Below are 23,292 nucleotides of genomic sequence, written 5' to 3' on the forward strand. Positions count from 1 at the left end.
CCTTTTGTGTTTTCATTGACTTCTTTGTGCTTTTCGTTAACAATAGAATGAAATAATAATTCATTTGTACAATGTAGATTAAGAAGTGTTATTTTGTAAACATACATTATACACTAGTAATGATATATGAAGGAATACTCCTAGAGCAACCAAAGTTCCAAATATGTACAATCATCATAGTGACTCATAGTCCTTGATATGAACCCTAAACCGAAATCTAACTTGCGGAAGAAGCAAAGCATTTCCAACATTAGGAGGCATTCGGCCTCAGCACACCGGCGACAAATGCAATTCGAGAAGAAAACTAACCAGGTCTGGGGTCAACATGACTTCCTGGAACCTGTATTTTAAGAAAACATATACAAAGGCTGCGCTCAAGATGCAGCGTTACTGGTTTTCAAATGAAAGAGTGGGTTGGGAATCATCTTGTTCATCTCCAGTATTAGTGACGGCAGCCTGGGCAGCTAATCTATTCTCGGCCTCCTCCTGAGCCACGGTAGATAAGGCGGCAGAAATGAGTCCTTCTGAAGAAGCTTGTGAAGTAATATTACTGATGAGAAGAGCAAGAGAACGATCATCTAAGCGTCCTGTCACTAGTTTTAACTGATTACGAATCGATTCTATGCGTACATGCTCAAGCCTGTGTTCTGGTGTATGCTGTTGATTGAAGCGACCTGGAAGCTTGGACCTTGTATTATAACAATGGCTGCAAAGGTCGAATCCCATTTTCTCGGTACAGTCTATGCATTTGTATCTATCGCCAATGATTGGATACATCTGCAAACCAAAACCAAGATGCTGAGATTCTCAGATAACATCAAACTGATTAGCAATAGATTTCACTCAACGACCTTTAACCCAAACGTAGAGCACAAACATGACCTAAAATCAAAGGATGCAAACACAACAGGCAGTGAAGTAGTATCATCTACAATGAAGTCTGGCAAAGGCGTAGCAAATGTTTAAGCATCATGAATCCAACAAACATGCACAATTGCCAAATACTTTCAGAAATATTGGACCTATACTTTGTGTATATACTAGGGCTTACCAAGAACGAAGTGACATATATAGTTTCTGGTCCTGATCATTGGAGTACATACTGTCGCAATGTCAAAGTTAAAGTCTACGGTGGGAATATTTTGCCCACACATGTTTTAGGCTTTCGGCATGTATCAACATCTAGTCCAAAATACTAAATTATTGCTAAGATATTCGCAGTTCATCTCCTCAAACCCATGAAAGTTGTCGCCAAGGATAATTCTTTAGAGTAATGGTCATGCACGGATGCCATGTCACCAAAATCACAGCATCAATTTGCAGGTAAAGGAAGGGTGTTAGAAATTTACCCCACAAGAATCACAGCCACATCCTGGGTGAATCTCTGAGTTAGGGTCAGACCACCATGATAACTTCTCTCCTTTGTTACCATCTTTTGTCGTACCTGCAAGTACACACGAACAATGTCACTGCCAAAATATAAGATATGCAAGATTCACATCATAGCAGTAAATCAGCACGGCATGTAAGCTCAACCTTAGGCTATACATCAGCAACATCATACAAGGTACAATTCGTGTGTAGAATGGATAAACATTCTATGGTTGATACTAAGGCAAAAGAGAGAAAAAGGTATTAGTTTCTGCGGTATTTGATAATTACAAGCCTTGATTAAGCAAGTTTGAAGCCCTTACTGTATCATTGCTTGTTAGTACAGAGGAATTCTGACTCATCAGGCAAGAAGCTTTTCTAAACCATACTTAGTTGTTTTCAATTTAGCTTCAGTGAAATGATTGAGGATAACCATTCAAGAAACAAAGCAAGCCATGTGAATTGAGGAAATACGATTAAATTGGGTAGCAAATAAGTTTTGGAAAGGTTATTCATACAGCTATATCTTTTTTGCATTTCCTGATGCAATTCCAACCCTAGGATGCCTAAGTAATACTGGGAAATCATATAATCTCTCCTCCATCTATTTTCTAACCATGCATAACCGATGAGTGAATCGATATTAATGCAGTTAACACCAAGATAGACCCAAAACATCAGAATAATGGAACTGAGCACTAGTTAACATACAGCCAGCTCGGTTCTCATGCGTGAGATCTGCTTGTTTAAACTGCACAGCATCTCTTCTCAGGGCATATTCTTTAGGAAATTGCTCCTCCAGAAAGCAGCCAAGCTCCAAACAAACTTTTGGAAATTCTGACGGGTGACAACTTTGACAAACTTTACATGTAAGCATCTGTTCATCCGGGTTGACAATACAACTTTCACAATATACTGTATTATGAAAAATAACGAAGATTAGAATAATAGCACACCAATATGGTACTTTTGAGAACAGAGGACTGAAACCTGATAACATAAAGTTCAATAACTTGAGCATTCATACCGTGGCCACAGTTAAGAACCACAGGATGAAACAATAGTTGCTCGCATGCGGCACATAGCACATCAGCAACTGAAATTCGGATCCGACTCCCACAATCCATATTTAACAGGGAATTCTTTTCTTCGTCAGCAACATTCCCAATTCCCTCACAAACACCACAATGGGCTTCCTTAGGAACATTCGTACTATTCTGAATACGTGGGCTGGACTCAATTTTCTTCACATTTTCACAACATCTTCTACAAGCAGAATTGGCCAGAACATTGGAGCATTGATTAGCTTCAGAGCTGCTTGAATGCGTATTGAACTGCGGCGAGAAGGAGCCAAGTATCTTCTCTTCCTCTGCGACATGCACACGGCAACAATAAAAGCAATCAGAATTATACAAAAACTGACCAGAGCGAAATCAAATCTATAAGAATAACTTTCAACAACCAACTACAGAAGAAATCCCTCAAGCAGTGACATGATATTTATGAATGCTAAATGCTAACTAACAGGATAAGACCAAGGTACGAACTGAGACATGTTTTTTATTTGCCAGCAATGCTTTTATACCGACCACAGACAGAAATACGATCACTAATCACAACAGATAGGTTTCAATATGAATAACTGTCATCACTAAAGAAACTAACACAAACAACAAGATAATACTCAGTTTATTCAAATATGAAAATACAAAAGCGAGCATATATACCGAGAATTTGCAATTCCCTTCTCCTATAGGCAACAGGATACTTCTTCAGCAGCAAAAAATGAAGCATTTGACAGATCGTCGGAAAGTAATTATACGGATGCCTACAAAGCGGACAATAAGATTGGCGCTCACCGCTCATTGATCTATGCACACACCAGAAACACGAAATGTGCCCACAAGCTGCAAACCCCACAATAAAAACCGATAATTTCTAATTAACATTAATAAAACAATAATTACAACAAAATATCTAATCAAATAATCAAAAGTATGTCGATGTAATTAAAGCCAAACAGACTTACAGAGCACTATAGGTTTGTGCAGAAGATCCCTGCCCCATTGGAAACAAAAACGCAGCATTAGCTAAGATTCTACAAGTTTCTCAATCGCATTTCGGAAGACGAATTGATCGGAAATCGGAGATAGTGGATTCGGGAAACTTACAGGCAAACGCAGCAGAGGAAGGAGTCGGAGACTTCCTCCTCCGGTTGAACGCCGCCGTCTGCGATTTCCATCATTCGGTGATCGGTTTCGTCCATTGGAAGCAGCACAGAGATTTTGGGGACAGCTGCGAAAACCTAGATTTATACAGAGAGAGTGATGAGGGTTTGCATACACAGGGATTTTTATGAGCTGCTTATTTCTGCTGCACGTCACATCGAAGACGCATATTCAAGCGGTAACTAATTGATTGCCCACGAAATGCCGGCTACACTTTTCTATTTTCAATGGCGCTGAACAGGGGTTGGGATGTAAATTCCATTTTGTAATTTGAATATGGGGTTGTGATGGTTGGATTTTGATCATTGAATCCTTAACCAATACCCTAACGCCAACTAGTCTCAAGATATTTAATACTCTGAATCATGCCAAAAAAATCTCAGTCGACCACAAATGAAGCATTTTTACTCACTATCCTATTTATCATTCTTAGATGAGTTTGAATTTCAAGATTCGTGTAATGAATAAGCACAAATCTCAAAATTCAAACTCATCTAACGATGATAAATATCATTACCACCAATTAAGAATGGTGAACAAAAATGCACTCATGAACGAAAGAATACCAGTCATAGTACAATTTTGATTTGGAAATTGTAAAAGATAATTTACATAATCCTAAAATTAATAGATTATATTAGATATTAATAGTTTATTTGGTAAATACTTTTAAATGACTGAAAGCATCTTTATAAAAAATCTTTTTGAGTTCTAAAAAGTGTTTTCTACAAAAATCACCAGTTATGTATTTCTTACAAAAAGAAATGCTTTTTTAAATTAATTTACATTTTTACTAATAATTGATTTCAAATACATTTTCTCTAAAATTACTTTCAATCATTTAAAAAATTAACAGATTATATTTGGTTAAAAGAGCTAAACCCATCGATAGTAAAAAACGTACTAGTACATTATTTGTCAAGGTTTAACTAGGATCATCTAATTACCATATAATATTATTACTTGGAAAACCCTGGCATATAAAGCTATTTACTACAAATACTACACTTCAAACACTGCACATTCAACTCTACATATCTGCGACTCTGAGTCAGTCTCCCCTCCAGATTTCTGCACCGAAGCCTCTCCGAGGATTTTAAGCTTCGATTCACTTCCATAACTTGACGGAGCTGTCATGGCTTGCCGACGCAACCATTCCAGTGTCAGGTGACTGCGCCAGAGCCGAGATTATATTCTCGTGTGCCGCAATTGTCATGCTCTTGTTCTCAGCCATGTTCCACAGCTCCAAAGACTAGCACACAAGCATGAAAGCGGCTATTAGCATTAATCGTGGGTTACCATTGTCAATGCAGTTACTACGAATATCATCATAGCTACTTTTTTTCGTTTATGAATGAAGCTATTGCTAGAAGAGGTTAAAAATTTACCGAGATTCCTCCGATGACCAAGAGACTTGAATAACTTGGGTGAAAAACACACGAATGAAAATGGTTGCCGTTAGAGCTGAGCTCCTGAATACACTCTCCCGAAGCTAACGACCAAATCTTCACCAAGTTCTGACTGACAGATGCCAGACAATCTCCATTTGCATTCCAACAAATGAAGTTTACAATGTCGGAGTGCCCCTGCGATTGAGGATGATGATTTAAACATATAACTAATTATACCTAATGACTTGTTCCTAAAGCAACAGATTAGCATTAATCAGGTCCTCAGTTATTCAATCCCATATTTATAGACAGGGTACCTGGAACGAGTGCATTTGTCTGTCAGTTTCAACATCAAAGATGGAAACTAATTTATCTGAGGCTGCTGCCAGTAGTTGTCCAGTTTTTGGCTGAAACCTCACTTGTGCAGTACCTCCCTGCCCCAAATGATCAAGATAATTTTTCAAGTGTGAGTATAGCTTTTGTACAAATCTCAAAACGCTTAACTTGGAAGAAAATAACAGAAGATTACAAACCTTCGAACTACGAGTACAAGAGAATGGGTTGATATTCCAGTACCGAATTTCATTGTCATGATCACAGAAACAAAATAAATCAGTCTTCTTCGGGTGGAAGTCAAGGGACATAATAGGTGAGTTGTGCCCCGTATATGCTTGTAAACAATAGTTTGGCTGCCACAATAAGATTAATAAGTCAACAACACTAGTACAATGAAAGTGCACTCACAAACTATGTAGCCTGTAAAACAAGGTTTCTCACGACTAAAGTTACAAAAGAATAAAAAGAATCTTGAAATTATTAATGTATTGAGGTACATTGTACACCCCTGTTGTATCAGCCCAGACCATACATAAAGAGAGTAAAGACAATTACATTGGCTGCATCCCACAATCGTACAGATTTGTCAAAAGAAGCTGTTGCCAGCTGAGATGAATTTGGTCTAAACCGAACATCTGTGATAACTAACTTGTGTTCTTCGGCAGTACTCTGAGTCTGCAGAGTATCCATGTTCCAGAGAACAACCTGGTCCACATGACAAATGTTAATTATTCTCATTCCTTCAAGTTCCAATCTCAATCATACCTTTTCAGTACATGCATATAAATCATTAAAACACGTGCAGGAAAAAACACATGTGGAACAGCCATTTTGACCTCGATGGAAACTAGTAAGAACTGTCAAATCCAGTAGATATAATTTTTCATGTGAGTGAGCGTGTGTGGAACAAACTTTTTGACCTTGATAGAAACTAGAAAGAACTGTCAAATCCAGTAGATATATTTTTCATGTGAGCAAGCATGTGTGCGCAAGCGCGTACACACATTCTGATAATGTGCCAAATATCTTATATCATTTGCATGTCTTATTATACCATGTACATACCTTTTTGTCATGTCCTGCACTTGCCAGCAACTTCCCATCCGAAGAAAAGTGACAGCAAGTAACTTTGCTGTTTCTGGTCCGTATGCAGCCAACTTCACCAAACGTAAAACCTGAATGGGATAATGCGGCCACAGCTTAGGTAGAGTGAAGAAACTTGACCAACTCTCTGAATACAATGTGTAAACCTTCAAGTTACCTTTAGAGGAATCTTTATGGTGCTGTTTAGGACTCTGCTTTAATGTCCCATACAGATCCCTCCCGTCTCCCCCATCATTTGACAAAAACGATTCCACATTATCTTCTAGCGAACCAACGTCTCCAAATCGGTCAATGTCATCCTGCACAGAAAACGATGCTATTAGAAGAAGAGTCGCTCTGGCTTTTCTACTTTCTCCGTTTCAGCATCCACGAGATATCAATATAATTTGATACTCAAAACACATTGATGATAAGTGATTCCTCAACAATAGAACCAAGCTTTTGGCAAAGTTTACTGACAACATTAAGCTTTTTGGGAAACCTTGATAAACTTATAATTAGAATGGCAGCTCAAGTACTCTTCACATCTAAATTTAAAGTCAGCCTACCAGTAAATTGGAAGACGAAGGAAGTCCTGTTCCTTCTGGATACATCATCAAGCTTTTTGGCATGCTGTTAACATGCTGCATGCTATTTGCTGTGTTAATTCCATCACCAGGCGTGTGTGTTGATGCTGGCGAACCAGGTGAAGGGCCAACAGTGTTTCCTGTGCCAGTGCTGTTGGCAGGTCCAGAGGAAGAGTGTTGTTTCCTTTTTCTGTTATTCTGCAGGAAAAACATCAACAAATGTTGATCAGCTTATCCAAAGCAGTAGTTCATCAGGCCCTATTTCAAAAGGCATAAGATTGTACAAGGAATCATATCATTGTTGTCCAAAATTTGGTTCTCTGAAGTATCTAATGTTTCATAATAAGCTCGTAAATATGACAAAGAAAAAGTGCCCTTGCCCAAACTTGGATCCCTAACCAAGGACATAAAGAAAGAGTACAAAGTTTAAGTATGCACAACTATGCACAACCTGTTGCAGTTGCTGCTGTGGCAATTGTTCATGTTGTTGAGAGGAAGGGTGCTGCATCTGAGCCATTTTTATCTATTGAACACCAACAAAGCCTCAGAAAACGAAAATCAAAACCTTTCAAAGGATGTAAGTTTATGGAAACAAAAAATATCTATGGACAAACTCAGAAATCACATGAAATGATGACTGATCAAACCAGGGAAACTCATTAAAAGCCAAAAGGACAAATTAGCAGAAAATGGAGCAGGAGCATTAACGACAATCGATTTACCAGCATCCTAAACTATAGAAACCCAACATTCACAAATGGGTCATGTATACTCTTTTTGTCTTTCAGGGTTTAAAATGAAAGAGAAAAAACAAAAAAGAGGGATTAGCATACAATTCCCTACTTTAAGCCCCTGAAGTTTGATTGGAGCAAGCATAACATGCACAATGTAGAATACTTAAGTTCTTAATCACTGTAGAACAAAGACGCCACATGCTAAAATTAGAAAGGTAAAGATTAGCATATTTATGAAAACAGTGTAATAACAAATTTTCAACTCTTTCTGTCTATAAGTGTGTGCCTACCATGAATCCTAATCCTCATCAGATACATGAGAAAGGTTACCTTTGGTGAACTTGATAAAACAGGAGAGGACATAGATCCATCATTTCTGGTAGATGGACCGTCTTTTGCATTCAAGTTACCCCTAGGCAGTCCAGAAAATCTGCGAGGATCCATATCTCCGTAATTTGTGGAATTACGAAGGTTATTTTGTGCCTGAGCTTGTGCCAAAACTTGCTGTTGTTGAGATGCCAAAAGGAGTTGATTTTGGGTCTGAAGATTTGGCTTCTGCATTTGTACACCCAAATTTGGTCGTAATTGGTCGATTCCCTGTATTATGGAGTAGTTTTGCAACTAAGAGTTAAATCCACACTAGATAGAAAAAACAACCAAGGAGAGAAAGCCATATATTACTTACAGTTAGAGGCCAACCCTTCAAGGGAAGACCTGTAATACCTTGATTCAATCCTGAAGGAAGAAAGGAAGCATTCATATGTGAAATGTCTGAGCATATGGATCATATTTAACTGTAGGGCCGTATCTGACAATGATAAGGTCAAGTGATGTCACCTGCACTGCTCAGTCCAGATTTTGACTGTAAAATTGCTTGTCCATAAATTGATGAAGGATCCATAGGCAAACTTTTCTGAGGTGTACCTAAGCTAACTTCGGTTTTGATGTCCTACAATGTCCACAAGTCGACATACTAATTGCTCAGTATGCTAGAAAAGAAGAGGCAAAGAAACTAATAAATTTGAACAAAGAAATGCACGAATAGTAAAAGTAATAGTCTGAGACTCTGAGTAGTTACAGTGGTTAAAGGAGTTCGGGCCTGAATTTGCTGAAAACCAGCAGGCATGTTCCCAGAATTGCCTTGTACCAACTGGCTGAATCAACGAGAACTAAACAAATGAATGACCCATTCTAGCCAGGAAAGAAATGAACAAAAAAAAAGCTCAAATACATGCAAAAACTAAGGAGAAGTTACCCTTGTGGATTTGCAGCTGATTTGAGCAGGGCCATCCTACTGGCATCAATGAGCGTAGGGGATGCCTCTGAATCCATCGGGTGAGGGTGTTTCATACGATCTTCATGCATTTTCATGGCTAGCACACTGGCTGACGGTTGACCCATGACTCCCTCAGAATTTATAGCATTTATAGCACCACCAAGGGCAGGATGATTAGGATCCCTGCGCTGTAACTGGGCACTGCGCTGCTGCAAATGCTGCAGCTGCTGCATTTGTAGCTGTTGTTGCTCCCTTGCCTTAACTTGCTGTGCCATCATTTCATGAAGGCATATTCAGAAAGAAATAAAAATGCCCAAGCAATAAATTTCTTTTTTTCCTGAAAAGATATTTCTAAAATGATAAAATCTAAATATAACGCAAAATAAAGGAACCTCAATGTAAGCTGCAGCAGCCTCCGAATGCTTCTCATTTGTCCTTGCAATGAATATGTCCCAAAAGACAGACCACCATTCAAAGAGGAATCCTCCTGGTGCATCAATTGCTGCATATTCAAATCTAAAACAGGTTTATTTCTCCAGAAATTCTCAACACATATACTGACACTATTCGCAACAAAATCTTTATAAAAAAAAAAAAAAAAAAAAAAACTTACATACTATCAAATCATGCCATCCCAGTGAACAATTTGGGCATAAACAATGATACAAAATATTGTTCTGCAAATGCATGCTAAGCAGAATCTTCTAAAACATAATCAGTAAGTGCATTGCGAATGAATTAAAAGTTGGCAACATTACCTACTGGATCTGTAGCAACCTTCCCTTCTGTCATAAACGCATTTGCAGAAGCAAGCAATTTTCTTTTCAACAAATAGTCATGAATATAAACATCAAGCCTGAAGCATACAACAAAATCAACAATTGGGTACATATCGAACCAATGATCAACATATGGCAGTAAAACGAAAGCAACAGCACCCAACAAAAAGTAAATACCAATAGAGAGAAAAATTACATGCAGATTAAAAGCAAAAAAGATGAATGCAAATACTTACATCTTATCGGCTTCCCAATTACTCTGCGCCATGTTTTACCTTTATTAAGTAAGTGCAAACAAAGAAATCACCAGCAAAATCACTGCTTTGTCTGCAATTATACATCACCCATAGCTTCAGATACCCTCATAAAGTAAATTCAACTAAATTTAAATTTAAATGGGCAAAAAAAAAAGGAATTCCACCGTTACTATGAGTATTTCACAATCATTAGCTCAATTATCATCTATATGAATTACATTTAACTTTTTTAAGTATCTAAAACAAAATCATATAATGCACAAATCCATGAATTTTCTCCCTCCATTGTCCTGGATTTTCCGAGCAACCAAACAGAGCAAAAACTCCAAAACCAAAATCAAAAACAAAAACAAAAACAAAAAAATCACAGAATTCTAACAATTCTACAGCGCCATTCAGCTAAAAACCATACCAGTGAACCAACCGATCAAATCCTACAGCGCCATTCCGCGAGATCTCCACCTCATAAACCCTAACGCGAACTGAATCAACCAAAACTGAAAAACAAAACCACAAAAAAAATTCAGCTGAGTTCAGTCTAAGACCATTTCAAAAAAGCCTCCAAACAAATTGAAACGCTGTGTGATCTGAGACCTTACGCGCTCAATAGAGTTCAAACGGTGTGAAAAAATTCCCGGGAATTTTATAATTTTCCCGATAAAATAATGCACTCTTGTTCTCAGAGTGTAACAGTGAAAGAGAAAAGCGGAGAAGGAATCGTCGAACGAAGATATTAACAGAGGAAGGTTTTTAGGTTCGGAGCCGAATCTTAGGCTCGGTGTAACGTTTGTGTAACTTTGTTGTCTGAGGGATGTGAGGTTCGGAATTTGGTTTGGACTTCGGGGTTAAGGCGATGGATGGTTTAGTGCGTTTCCACATCGGCCTTTTGGGGTTGGTCGGTTGTGGGACCCACTGATTAATGAATAATACGTGTAACAATTTTTCCTTAAAAATATCCTAGTACAGATCATCTCCGCATCTAAAAAAATTGAGCCCAAATATCAAATAATCCAAGCGATTAAAATTTAATCTAATGGTTAAGAATAAGGAGTTCCTCTAAAAGTTATAATAATTGTAACCGTTAGATCAAATTTTAACAGTCCAAATCATTTGATCTTTAAGCTCAGTTTTTTTAGATTTAGTAAATATCTGTACTAAAAAGTATCCATTGATCCTTTGCTTTGTGCCACACATCCATTCATCTTTTTTTTTCGTTCATCCTTTGTTTGATCATATGGATCTCACCTTAATATCTAAGATTAAGAATATAAGTTCATGTAATTTGATCAACAATGTGACTAAGTGGTGGTTGAATGTAACTTTGATGAACAAGACTCTAAATTACAATTTCCATTACCCAATTTAACCTCTTTCAAAATAACTTTTAAAAACCTAAACAAACATAAATAAAAAAATTAATAAAAAAAAACAACAAATGTGTTACGAAACAGAAAAAAAATAAAAAATAATACGTAGACCGAATTTCGACTGCTACTCCCTCCAACAAGCCACCTCACCAGCGACGACCCATTCTCTTTCACCGCCGGCCAACCCTCCTTTGCCCCCTCTTTGTCTTCTATCTTCTCAAACTAATGATCAAATATTAAGATCGCATTCAATTCCGATGATGGCAATACAATCCCAACTTCCCATCTTTAAATTTAGGAAAAAGAGACTCAAAAGAATTTGGGTGTGAAGAATTTATTAGCAGACTATGGGTGTAGTCAATTTGGAATTCAGAGAATTTTAATAGACATTTTTTAAGTGACAGATTTCAAAAGATTTTAATAGATTCTACAAGTCTATACAGATTTTGGTAGATTTATATGGATTTTTATTATAGATTTATATGGATTTCTTAAGATTTGTGTAGACTTCTTTCATGAATTTTTATCAAAGTTATAAGTGACTAATACATTTCTTCCCAATTTGTTCTTCCACCATTTCAAATTATAAGTTATACATATTGGAAAAGGATCCTCGCCGGATCATTTTCCTGGGGATCCGGGGGATCTCGTGATCGTGTCCATTCATCGTACATCGTGTAGTAAAAAATAATTTGAAATTTAAAATTTAAATAGTACCTAACGAAAATTAACTGCACGATGTATGATGAACAGACACGATCACAGGATCCCCCAGATCCCTATGAAAAGGATCCGGCGAGGATCATTTTCCATACATATCAACCCAAAATCTAAGCAACATTAAATTCATGTCAAAAATTGCCACAACATTACAAATATTGTACAAAAAGCAATTAAAACCAACATTTTACAACCCGTTCTAAAAATAAGTGTACAATTACGATTATACCCTTGTGTTGGATTTTATATCTGACCCAAACCTTTAGGCTGTGCAACCTACCAACCCAAAACCGGCCCATTGTTTTCCCCTGTCCCGTGACTACCCCACCTCTCGAAAACACTCTCTCTCACCTCTCTCACAATTTTTCCTCACCATCTCTGCAAAACACTTCCTTTAGCATCGAGAGCTTTAGCTTTCACCATTTCTCTTTTCCCCCAACTAATCGAACCTCAAATTCATTTATTGGAGTTTTCTGGGAAGCGAGGAATCCATTGGGGGTTTTGCATGCATCATCAAGGCACTTTATGGTGCTTTGCCATTAACATCTAAGAACCTTGAGCTCTATCGTGAAAATAGGTGAGGTTTCCTGGTTCAATATTCAAATATTTAAATGTTTCTTGCGTCTTTGATGAGTTGGGGTTGAGTTTTGGATTATTTATTCATGCGTGCTGGTGTTCTTCGAATCCCCAGTTTTTTTCCAGTGAACCCAACAACTTGCGAGCCAATTTCCGACCAGTTCAAACCGTCTTCAGTCCCCAAATTGGTAAATTCTTGTTCTCCTCTTCCTTAGCTTCACTTTGGTTTGAAAATCATTGGAGATGGTGGAGATTTAACCCCAAATCGGAGCCGGAGAAATTTCCCTGCCAAAATCCTTAGAATCCGGCTTTCTCCTTCGTTGGGTCCAGTGACCTGTGAGCCCAATCGGGTCGACCCGACCTGCCACCTAAACTAGAACCAAATCCAACCTGTCATTCGGCCTAATTCATTAACCCATTAACCCAAGCCCAATCTGTTTACCCTAGCCCAAACCTAATCCTTTAAACCTGGCCTAAAGCTTGACCTAATCACCCTAACCCGGTCCAACATATCAAACCCAAGCCCATATCCGACCTCACCCGAGTCTAAACCCAATTACCACGGTTAGCGCATAGGTCGTGTGTGGGCGTAGCCATGGCCTCGTGTGTGGGCGTAGCCATGGCCGATGCGTGCTGGAGGTATTGTGCTTCGTCGCCGTGCCGACAACTTTTTTGGCGACCCATCTCAGCGCGTGCGACGGTGCGTGGCCTTTGCGTGGGGAACCTAAGGTCCAACCTTAGGTTTTTTGATGTGCCAAATCCAAATCCGTTGTCTGTTTTCTTAAATTTTATCGTTTTAGTAGCGTTTTATTAAATAGTCTCTATTTGTGTATAGGTGCATCGGTTAGAAGTAATCCAGTCCTCCCTAATTTGAGTGGCTCCCCAGAAGTAGAGTATTTGTGAGTGGATCCCTTCTCAAACTGAATATTTTATAACTATGGGTCTAGCATGCATTTCCTATTTCATGATTTGAACATGACTTATATTATGCTTTATGGATTTCTATATTTATGATTATTGAATTTACATTTTTCTAAAGGTTATGAACTATTAGTTTTATACGTATGAAATTCGGTGGATTTACGAATATGAATTAGCATGGATTTATTTGACGAGTTTTTTAGCTTTTGAGCTCTGGTGTTTTGGCATGAGTTTTTGAGTTATGTTTTCGTTGATTATCTAGTGGGTTAGCATACGACACATACACACAACACGGGTATGTAGTCTATGGTCATAAAACACAATTGAGGATACTTATGTTATACCTCTAGCTTCACTGGTGAAACCAGTGTTGGACAGCTTCACTAGCTACAGCTAATATCGGTGTGTTATGCTATATATAGATATATTTCTTCTTTGGCGTAACCCAGAGTCGTACAGCTTCACCTTCGAGTGATGGGGCCTACCATGTTTCTTCATTGGCATAACCCAGTGTCGTACAGCTTTACCTTCGAGTGATGGACAGGTCATACCTTCGGGCGACTATGATACTCCTAGTTGATTTTATCATTGATTTGAGTTATGAGATTTTTGGGTTTTGCCTTTGGGCATTTCGATATCGTTTTTAGAGATGATTTTACGGCTACGAACATTTCCCGCATGCTAGAGTTTTAGAAAAACCTATATGTAGTACATTATACGTTTTCAAAACAAGGGGTTATTATGTTCAGAAAGAATTCGGGTTCTGATTATTATTAGTATTAGTATAAATTATGGTCCACTCACCTTTTGTTTTTGTGCCCCCTCAGGACATAGTGACGAGGAATATGACACGAGCATCGAGGCATTTCCCTACTAGTGACTTTACGACCTTCCACTTGTGTATGATTCTTTATTATAATTGTAATTTGATTTCTTACCTTCACTCGTACTTCCGAGTAGTTGTGTGCTTTGGCCATATTTGTGCATCTTTTGTTTCGGATTTATGATTGTTGGACCTTCCGTTGCACACATGTTTAATTCAGAATCTTATTATTGTCTCCTAGCATTTGTATATTCAGAATCATCGTTATTTGTTAATGACTTTTGAATTACAGGTTCTCTTATATTATTGCGTATTTATATATTTATGGCTTTTGTCACTCTTGAATGTCGGCTAACACGTGTCATCCATGTATCATTAGAATATCTGGGTTGGGGCGTGTCAAACATGAACTTCATTAAACAAAAAAGTGGAGCAAAAAAACCCAACTGATTCGTCAGATACTTCTTTGAAGCATTTAATCAAACAAACAGGCCAAATTTGCATAACCCTAACTCACCAAACTAGCAAAGGGAATTCCCCAAAAACAATGTCTTTCCATTTTCTATTCAAACAAAAACAAACATAATTAGCAAATACACGAATTGAATCAAATCCAAACAAAAAAACCCAATATTTTTTCAATTGCATGCGTCTAACCCACCCAAAAATTGTTACAGTTTTGGTAAATGCAAATTTTTTCTACACCCCAAAAAATTCAAGTTTTCACTCCTATTAAAGAAAAAGATTGTCTTGGTAAACAAAACAAACATATTCCAAAAGAATAATCAAGGGTAAATTACACTTTCATACCTCAGGTTTGGGGTCTATTTCAATTCCTTACAACATCTTCAAAACATTTCACTTTCATACCTTAAGTACTATTTTATTTCAAAATAATACTTCCGTTACATTTTCCATCCATTGATTCGTTAAGTGTTGACGTGGCTGCCAAATGTATTACACGTGGGAAAAAAAAATATTAAATTTGTTTTTTTTAAAACCTTAATCTTCAAAAAAAAAAAAAATAATAAAATAAAATCAAAAGCTGCAACACATCCCTGCAACCCACCCCTCCCATTATTCCTTCCCCCCCCCCCCCCCCCCCAAAAACCAAAACCCATTAATCCCCCCCATCACCCACCCCCCCCCCCCCCCCCCCATTATTCCTTCCGCGCCCCTCCCCCCTCCCAGCGCGCGAACGACCCACTCAAACCCACCTTGCTCCATGACCCACCTCACCTAGAAACCCACCCTCCGCACTCACCCTCTTCTACATATCCCACTCCTTAAATCCACACCTATTGGGAGAATCTGGGTTGTAGGGAAAGGAGATGGGTCCCCCCCCCCCCCCATTATTCCTTCCGCGCCCCTCCCCCCTCCCAGCGCGCGAACGACCCACTCAAACCCACCTTGCTCCATGACCCACCTCACCTAGAAACCCACCCTCCGCACTCACCCTCTTCTACATATCCCACTCCTTAAATCCACACCTATTGGGAGAATCTGGGTTGTAGGGAAAGGAGATGGGTTTTTTTTTTTTTTTTTTTTTTTCCTTTTCTTTTCTGGGTTGCAGGTAGTGGGTGCAGATGAGAAGGTGGAGGATAGGTGCACAGTGGGTTTGGGGAAGACGGGATGGAGAACAAAGGGGTGGTTTTTTTGTTTTTCCTTTTTATGGGTTACGGGTTGGCCTCGGGTTGGGGGGGATGGGAAGATGGGTGCGGAGGAGGATGTGGAGGATGGATTGGAGTGGTTTTGAATTTGGGTTGCAGGGAGGGACAACGAATGGGGATGATGATGAAGGGGATGGGGTTTTGGCGGCGCCCGGGGGGGAAGGGGATTAATGGGTTTTGGTGTTGGGGGAAAGGAATAATGGGTGGGGTGGGTTGCAGGGATGTGTTGCAGCTTTTGATTTTATTTTTTTTTGCCACATAAAATACATTTGGCAGCAACGTGGCAGCCACGTTAGCACTTAACGGATCAATGGATGAAAAATGTAACAGAGGTATTATTTTGAAATAAAATAGTACTTAAGGTATGAAAGTGAAATGTTTTAAAGATGTTGTAAGGAATTGAAGTAGACCCCAAACTTGAGGTATGAAAGTGTAATTTACCCAATAATCAAAGTAGAAACTGTGAAGAAAGAGTGAACTGAAAAATCAAGAGCGTAAGAACACGCCCAGGTTGTGAATATATGTAACCTTCGTCCTCTAAAAAGATTTTCAGAAAAAATACATCCCAAAACAAACTCTAAAGAAAACAAACCCTAATTCGACGAAAGATTGGTCTACAAACAGAAGAAAGAAGGAGAAGGCAAACCCAGTTGTGTCTCTGGTGGAAGACAGTACCACAAAAAGAAATCAGAGGTGTAATGGTTGGATTCTTGATGGCATTTGGTATTTATACCACCACCCCCAAATCCATCAAAATCCCTCTGCCATTAAAATCCTAGCAAATCTTTGGTATTCTCACTACCCCTAGAATTGTGTGGACTTTTTAAAAATCTTAATCGACTATCCTTAGATTTGGACGTATTCTTTAAAATCCTCTTAAATCCTATTTCGACTACACCATGATTTCAAAGTCTTTTAAAATCCTCTTTCAAAATCATGATTGACTATCCCTAACTATTAAAATCCTACGAAATCCTATTTTGACTACACCCTCCTAATTTGTTAGCTATCCCACATCCGTGGGGAAAGTAAAAAATAATGACTTTGAATATGATTATCCCACTCTAACTAATATTAAGGCCTTTTTGTGATAAAATGGACATGTGGTAATTACCAAGTTAAGACTATTGGTGTTATTAAAGTGGGCACCAGACCCGTAGATCTACAAAATTCCAACATAATTAAAATCATAAGAGCGGTGCATGACTTCCTCAAATAATCATTGTTGCTCCAATACAAAAAATATATATAAACATGACTACTTAGAGAGAACGACAAACCAAGAGAGGTTTAGAAGGTACCTTCATGCAAGTAACAGAGATACTTCACGTGGGTTTTATGCGATCATGTTTGTAAAAGGTTCCTTTATTTTATAGATGGATAGTAGCTTTTGGGTCAAAGATTTGATAGGATTTTGATATTTTTGAGTTTGTATGTTTTATGGCTCTTGCGTTTTCTTGAATTTTTAATTTGTATTAATTTATTCTCATATTATCTGAAGATATATTAGGGTTTTTAAATCAAATATGTTAGGAGTATTTTGGAAATATGGTGATGGGAGAAGATCGTTTTAATTTTTAAATTTTTATGATGAGTAAAATGATAATGTGTGAGAAAATAGAACAGTGAATAAGTCTAGCATCACTCTTTATTTAAACCAACATTCCACTCTTTTCTTTTTTCGATGCTACCTTTTGTCTGCCAAGTATGCTCTGTGTGTGTGTTTTTTTTTTTTTTTTTTTTTGCAAACTAACTTAAATATTAAAGCCTTAGGACAACCAATACAATTTTTTTTTTTTTTTTTTTTTGATAACATGGAAGAAGAAAAAGAAAATACTAAGAAATAACTAATCTAGGTATAACAACTCCAGAGCAGTCTCCATCTCGCTATTTAAACTCAATTTGGCTAACCCGTCAGCTGCAAAATTACGCTGTCTATGAATATGTTGCACATTACAACTCCAATTTTCTATGATCAAACTTCTGCACTCTAAGACAAGACCATAGAGATGATGATTAATAAGGCTAGGTGAACCATGACTGAGAGAGACTACCAAAGCAGAATCAGCCTCCACAACAAGATGAGAGAAATTTCTAACTTTAGCTATCTTCAACCCATAAAACAAAGCCCAAAGCTAAGCATGGAGAACTTCCCCAACTCTTTTTTGAGCAATAAAGCCAGAAATCCAATTACTGTGCCAGTAATCCAATTACTGTGCCAGTCTCTAATTATTCCTCCACTTCCAATCACCCCATGAGAACCAAGCCTAGCACCATCCACATTTAACTTAAAAGTCCCAGACAGAGGAGGAACCCAAGCCAAGAGAACCTGCACACGGTTATGTTTACTAGAGATGCTAACATTAGCTTTGAGCCATTCAGTAGAATACTCCAAGATGCATTTCTTTGGATCAGGAGGTTTAATAAAATTAGGACAAAAATTATAGCACAACACCTTTACTTCCATATGAACCATAAGGTTACAGCAAAAACAAGATTCCAAGGTAACCCAAGCTCATGCAGATCAATGCATTTTAAATTTGCCTCCACACAACCAAGGAATGAATCAAATTGGTTCCAATGAAGATGATGTGGAACATAAATATTTCTCCAGACCCATATAGCAGCATGACAACTTGAGAAAACATGTGACATATTCTCCACTGTAGAACTACAAATCTGACAAAAAGTGTTGCTAGACATGTGTCTTTTAAATGGTTGCTCATTAGTCAGCAGCTTACCATGAGACAAAATCCAAGGAAAGCATTTAACTATAGGAGGAAACTTGATTTTCCAAATGAAAGCCCAAGAACTGTCAGCAAATTCCTGGTTAGGAAAATTCATAAGATAGCTACTTTTCACACTGAACTCTCCATTATTGGTGCCATTTAGATCGTTGAGTCATTGCCACCACATGACAAAGCAGCCGGAATACAAAGAATGTTTTGTATAACTTGGGAAGGAATCATAAGACTTAACTTATCAACATTCCAAGACCCATTCTCGATGAAGTCTACAACTTTTAAATTTGGAACCAAGCCATGAACTGAAGGCAGAACATAATTAATCAAGGTATCATTTCCAACCCAAATATCAGACCCAAAATTTGTATTTTAACCATTTCCAATTCTCCATTTCAGGCTTTTATGTAAAGTCTCAACACCATAAGTAGTACTCATCCAAGAAGAAGAAGCACCCTTCCAGACTTTAATTTTAAAAAGATCAGCCTTACCATGTTTGAGATACATTTTTGTCACATCTCGACCCGGGCTCCACCACATACCGAGCTCGACTCCGCCGTAGTACGATATTGTCCACTTTGGGTCCCGACCACGCCCTCACAGTTTTGTTTCTGGGAACTCACGTGAGAACTTCCCAGTGGGTCACCCATCCTGGGATTGCTCTCGCATGAACTCGCTTAACTTTGGAGTTCCAATGGAACCCGAAGTCAGTGAGCTCCCAAAAAGCCTCATGCTATAGGGAAGGGAGCATGTACATATAAGGCATAGAGGATTATTTTCCTTGGACGATGTGGGATCTAACATTTTCCTACAATTGATACAATTTAAGGAATGGTATTGGAATGTAAAAATAACCCTCTTTAAAGGAAAATAGTGCAAGTGGTCCAATATTCTAATAGATGCGGTGTTGAGTTTCTACCCATATGCCCCGGGTTTGAAACTTCTTTTTTCCTAAATTATTGTAATAGTTTCAAATACTTCCATCCCTTAATAATGACTAGAAGCAGTACACACACTGTGTGATTTAAAATTTAAGAAGAATTAAATTAAATTTATGTTAAAAAGTTAGTGGATTGGGCAAGTTAGTAAAAGTGGAAAACAGTGGACGTGGGTGGGGTGCAAATGAGAGAGATAGAAAGTGTGAGTTTAGGTGTTCATCGGATGACATAGCTGTGAGGTTAAAAAAAAAAAAAAAAACAGCAAAAATTTGTTTGCGCAAAATTACTATAATGTCTAATTTTTTTTCTTTACTAATATTTTCTGTTAGTTATGTATAAAAGGGTATAATAGTAATTTCATTAGTTGTTTTTGGTTGACAAACAAAGTTTTATTAATATGTAATTTAGATAAATTAAAAAAAATTGTTTTTGTTGATACTAGTTGAAAATTCATATTAAAACATCTACTTATGTCTAAATATATAAAAATTATTACCTATAAATTAAATTTCCTAAAAAAGAAATAGAAGGACCTAAATTAAATTTTCTGAAAAAGAAAGAGAATTATTATTGACACTCTAAAAATCTTATTTTGCATTCTAAACTTTTTATAATTAAAAAAAAATACATTTATAATAAATATAGAATAAAAATTTTAAAATGTTAATATCAGTTCTAAAAAAAAATAAATGGCCTAATTTTTATTCTAGTTTTTGGTGCAAGGAAAAGACCAGCGGGTGGGTAACGGGAGGTCACGCCAAAAATAAGAAGGGAAAAAAAAAACGTGTTCCAGAGATCGGGTGGACTCTGAATGGTAATCCACGTGTCCGAACACGATTGGTCAGTAAGTTATAGAAGGTCGTAGAAGTGGGTGTGAACGGAATCCAAACTCTCGTCTCAATTGGTTGGGAAAGTATTTAAACCGACATATCCCAACCAGTCCCCTCTCTGTGGGTCGCGCATATCGCAGAAAAAGAACTTTTCTTCGTGGCTTCTTCGCCCTCAGGTACGCTCTCTCTCGTTAGAAAAGCCCAATTGACACCCTACTCATAATCCATGAGCCTGTCAGTAGCTTAGTCGAATTTGATTTCCCTAAGTGTGCTTTATAAAATTTTCAATTTTGTTGAGAATTTGTAGAATATTTGAACTTCAAAGGTAGCGTGCGGCCGAAATATTGGGTTTTTTTGTGTGTAGAATTTCGGGGGTTTTTGTTTGATCTGTGTGATCCAACGTTTTAGGTTGATTGCTGTATATTATTGTTGAATTTGAGTATTTAAAAGTTGTTTTTATTTTTATTTTTATAAGGCTAATTTTGGTTTTTTGTTAATTAATTTCAATAATTTGGATGGTTATTAGTGTAGATTCTAACAATGTAGCTTCAATTATTGGTTTAGTTTTGCAATTGGGCATATATGTTCATGATGCTGAACAAAGAAACGTATAAAATCGGGTATTTTTGTGCATTTGTAAGGTTTTTGGTTTTGGTGGTTGAAGCACAGGAGCAAACCAGAAGTACTACTTTTCTAACTTGTATTGGCAATATACATAACTTCAGGAATTGGGGCGTTTTGTCTCGATTCTGGCAATCGAGAATGGATTAGGAAATTCCTTGGTTTGCTTGAGCTGTTGAAACTCAATCTATTATTTGTCTAAGTTTTGGATCTTACCATTTTTCTTTAATGGTTATTTTTCAGTGTGATTGGATACGCGATCTTCATTAGTTCAACACCCCACATTTTTGTCTACGGATCATTTTGATATTGGACTGCGGAGATGGCAGAGGTGTGTACTGTAATATTTATTGTATTTTAGTCTAGTGTTCCATTGTGTGTACTTCCTTTCTGGGTTTCCAATGCAGTTCTTGAATTGATGTATTAATTTGGTTGCAGGAGGTTCACAAGGTTATTTTGAATGTATACGACTTAAGCCAAGGATTAGCTAGGCAAATGTCCACGGCTTTCTTGGGGAAAGCCATCGAGGGCATATGGTAAGATTCTTTGTTCATTGGAATTACGAGGAGTACGTCAATTTCTTCTCAGCAAGGCTTGTGTAAAGGTAATTAAATCTTCTATGCGAATTTTCAATCGCAGGCACACGGGATTGGTGGTTTATGGTAATGAGTACTATTTTGGGGGAGGCATACAACATGCTCCTGCTGGGTCAACACCGTATGGGACACCAATTAAAGTGGTAGATTTGGGTGTCACACATGTGCCCAAGGATGTATTTGAGATGTATTTGCAGGAGATCAGTCCCCGGTATACTGCAGAAACCTATAGTTTGCTTACTCACAATTGCAACAACTTTAGCAATGAGGTTGCTCAGTTTTTGGTGGGTGCAGCCATTCCAGACTATATTTTGCAGCTTCCTAATGAAGTTATGGGCAGTCCAATGGGAGCTCTTATTAGTAAGTTATTTTATTCATTGCTAATGCTGTGCTCTATTTGATTAGTGATAGTATAGAGTCTTCCATGTTTGCGTATTTGTACTTGGAAATTTAGATTAAAGCCACTTAATTTCCGACAGTGACTTTAAATTGAAATAAGGATTGCAGTTAATGGGAGAACCATGTGGTTAAATATTCTAATGCGGGGTTTTCTCTGCCGTTGTTTTGCAGTGCCCATGATACAGAATCTGGAAGCAACATTGAGAAGTGGTGCAGCTCCTCAAGCTCCGCAGTTCAGGCCTGCTTCCATGGTGCGAACGACCACTAGCACTGCAAAACCCTTGAGCACTTCCAAAAAAGAGATTGGTGACAAATTGAAATCTGGAGCGCAGCAGCGCACCAAGTCAGAGGAGCAGGGAGCATCAGGAAGTGTGGTTAAACCTCCCAACAGAGTTGTAGATCCTCTCGGGGATGCTCGAAGTAAGGTGCAAGAGGAGATCTCTGCTGAGTTTGCTGCAATCATGGCAAGTGGAACACTGCGGGCAAGCGAGGCTGCAGCGCTTGCAACAAGAAGAGTGATGCAGAGATATGGTCATGCAGGTACCACGATGTCACAGGGTTAAGGGTTTGCGTTGTTTTAGAGTTGTGTTGGAGTTTGGCAATTATTTTTGGAAGCTGCAATTCGATTTGCTTCCGAACATTATAAAATCAAGTGATCATGTTACCTGTATGAAGCTGAATCCGTAGACGATGATCATAGGGTGTTTGTATTTTCTGTTCAATAATTAATGATCTTGTAGCGTTTCATCCGTGGCTTCATAGTCTAAAATATTTAAGGGCTACTTGTAGACCCGAATACTTGTCCTAAAAGAGGCCTCATTTGGATTTGAGTGATTTGGAATTGAATGGTTTTAGTTAACCGTTATGTGCATTTAGGATTTTTTTTTATTTTTTTAGTACATGGATATTTTTACACTAATGGAAGGGAGAGTTCGGTTAAACCATATAACGGATAGTCTAATGTGGTATCAAATTTGTTATCCACGAGATTCGAACCTATAATCTCTCATTTCCAAGTGAAGAGGAATACCATCAGACTATAATACTG

The 23,292-nt window shown here is 37.9% G+C and overlaps 3 protein-coding genes and 1 long non-coding RNA gene across 8 annotated transcripts; 2 read left to right on the plus strand and 2 right to left on the minus strand.

The window, feature by feature from the left end:
- Window positions 1-43: 43 nt before the first annotated feature.
- On the minus strand, window positions 44-3,966 carry LOC137728980 (E3 ubiquitin-protein ligase PRT1). Its single transcript, XM_068467796.2, has 7 exons — window positions 3,543-3,966; window positions 3,401-3,429; window positions 3,099-3,278; window positions 2,399-2,740; window positions 2,083-2,286; window positions 1,350-1,444; window positions 44-777 (listed from the first exon to the last, which is right to left on the minus strand). Exons 1-7 carry the CDS (start codon window positions 3,635-3,637, stop codon window positions 388-390), a joined length of 1,335 nt encoding a protein of 444 aa, XP_068323897.2. The 5' UTR covers window positions 3,638-3,966; the 3' UTR covers window positions 44-387.
- A 495-nt stretch (window positions 3,967-4,461) lies between these two features.
- On the minus strand, window positions 4,462-10,764 carry LOC137727981 (transcriptional corepressor LEUNIG_HOMOLOG). 3 transcript variants are annotated; one of them, XM_068466846.2, is made up of 19 exons: window positions 10,642-10,764; window positions 10,455-10,539; window positions 10,022-10,112; window positions 9,765-9,862; window positions 9,399-9,508; window positions 8,986-9,272; window positions 8,809-8,884; window positions 8,568-8,679; window positions 8,416-8,465; window positions 8,061-8,327; window positions 7,448-7,519; window positions 6,979-7,194; window positions 6,588-6,729; window positions 6,392-6,501; window positions 5,882-6,031; window positions 5,524-5,679; window positions 5,308-5,424; window positions 4,988-5,185; window positions 4,462-4,851 (listed from the first exon to the last, which is right to left on the minus strand). In XM_068466846.2, the coding sequence occupies exons 3-19, from the start codon at window positions 10,051-10,053 to the stop codon at window positions 4,708-4,710; spliced, it is 2,337 nt and encodes a 778-aa protein (XP_068322947.2). In that variant the 5' UTR covers window positions 10,054-10,112; window positions 10,455-10,539; window positions 10,642-10,764; the 3' UTR covers window positions 4,462-4,707. The 3 variants fall into 3 exon arrangements, with proteins under 3 accessions (XP_068322947.2, XP_088533565.1, XP_088533564.1); XM_088677439.1 differs by having other exon boundaries at window positions 9,399-9,522; XM_088677438.1 differs by having other exon boundaries at window positions 10,637-10,749.
- Window positions 10,765-12,419: 1,655 nt separating this feature from the next.
- Window positions 12,420-14,752, plus strand: LOC148693708 (uncharacterized). Of its 2 annotated transcripts, none has more exons than XR_015951998.1 (3): window positions 12,420-12,706; window positions 12,821-13,405; window positions 13,541-14,752. It is a non-coding gene; the product is annotated as an uncharacterized LOC148693708 (long non-coding RNA). The 2 variants fall into 2 exon arrangements; XR_015951997.1 differs by having other exon boundaries at window positions 12,821-12,893.
- Window positions 14,753-20,683: 5,931 nt separating this feature from the next.
- On the plus strand, window positions 20,684-23,101 carry LOC137729168 (PPPDE putative thiol peptidase family protein). Of its 2 annotated transcripts, none has more exons than XM_088678351.1 (5): window positions 20,684-20,804; window positions 21,493-21,580; window positions 21,688-21,785; window positions 21,889-22,205; window positions 22,416-23,101. In XM_088678351.1, the coding sequence occupies exons 2-5, from the start codon at window positions 21,572-21,574 to the stop codon at window positions 22,805-22,807; spliced, it is 816 nt and encodes a 271-aa protein (XP_088534477.1). In that variant the 5' UTR covers window positions 20,684-20,804; window positions 21,493-21,571; the 3' UTR covers window positions 22,808-23,101. The 2 variants fall into 2 exon arrangements, with proteins under 2 accessions (XP_088534477.1, XP_088534478.1); XM_088678352.1 differs by having other exon boundaries at window positions 20,803-20,953.
- The last annotated feature ends 191 nt before the right edge of the window (window positions 23,102-23,292 follow it).

Source organism: Pyrus communis, chromosome 10 (genome assembly GCF_041283825.1).
Source record: "Pyrus communis isolate YQ-2024b chromosome 10, ASM4128382v1, whole genome shotgun sequence".
NCBI classification, from domain to species: domain Eukaryota; kingdom Viridiplantae; phylum Streptophyta; class Magnoliopsida; order Rosales; family Rosaceae; genus Pyrus; species Pyrus communis.

Bases quoted from the DNA above. Each gene is read 5' to 3' on its own strand.
- LOC137727981 (XM_068466846.2), bottom strand. From the start codon at position 10,053: ATGGCGCAGAGTAATTGGGAAGCCGATAAGAT. The intron at 7,520-8,060 runs GTAACCTTTCTC...GGTGTTCAATAG, and splicing joins TTTTATCAAGTTCACCAAAG to ATAAAAATGGCTCAGATGCA. The intron at 4,852-4,987 runs GTAAATTTTTAA...CTTGTGTGCTAG, and splicing joins TGGTCATCGGAGGAATCTCG to TCTTTGGAGCTGTGGAACAT.
- LOC137729168 (XM_088678351.1), top strand. The intron at 21,786-21,888 runs GTAAGATTCTTT...TTTCAATCGCAG, and splicing joins AAAGCCATCGAGGGCATATG to GCACACGGGATTGGTGGTTT. The intron at 22,206-22,415 runs GTAAGTTATTTT...GTTGTTTTGCAG, and splicing joins TCCAATGGGAGCTCTTATTA to TGCCCATGATACAGAATCTG.
- LOC137728980 (XM_068467796.2), bottom strand. From the start codon at position 3,637: ATGGACGAAACCGATCACCGAATGATGGAAATCGCAGACGGCGGCGTT. The intron at 2,287-2,398 runs GTATGAATGCTC...TTCATAATACAG, and splicing joins GGTTCTTAACTGTGGCCACG to TATATTGTGAAAGTTGTATT. The intron at 1,445-2,082 runs GTATGTTAACTA...GTGTACTTGCAG, and splicing joins GCATGAGAACCGAGCTGGCT to GTACGACAAAAGATGGTAAC.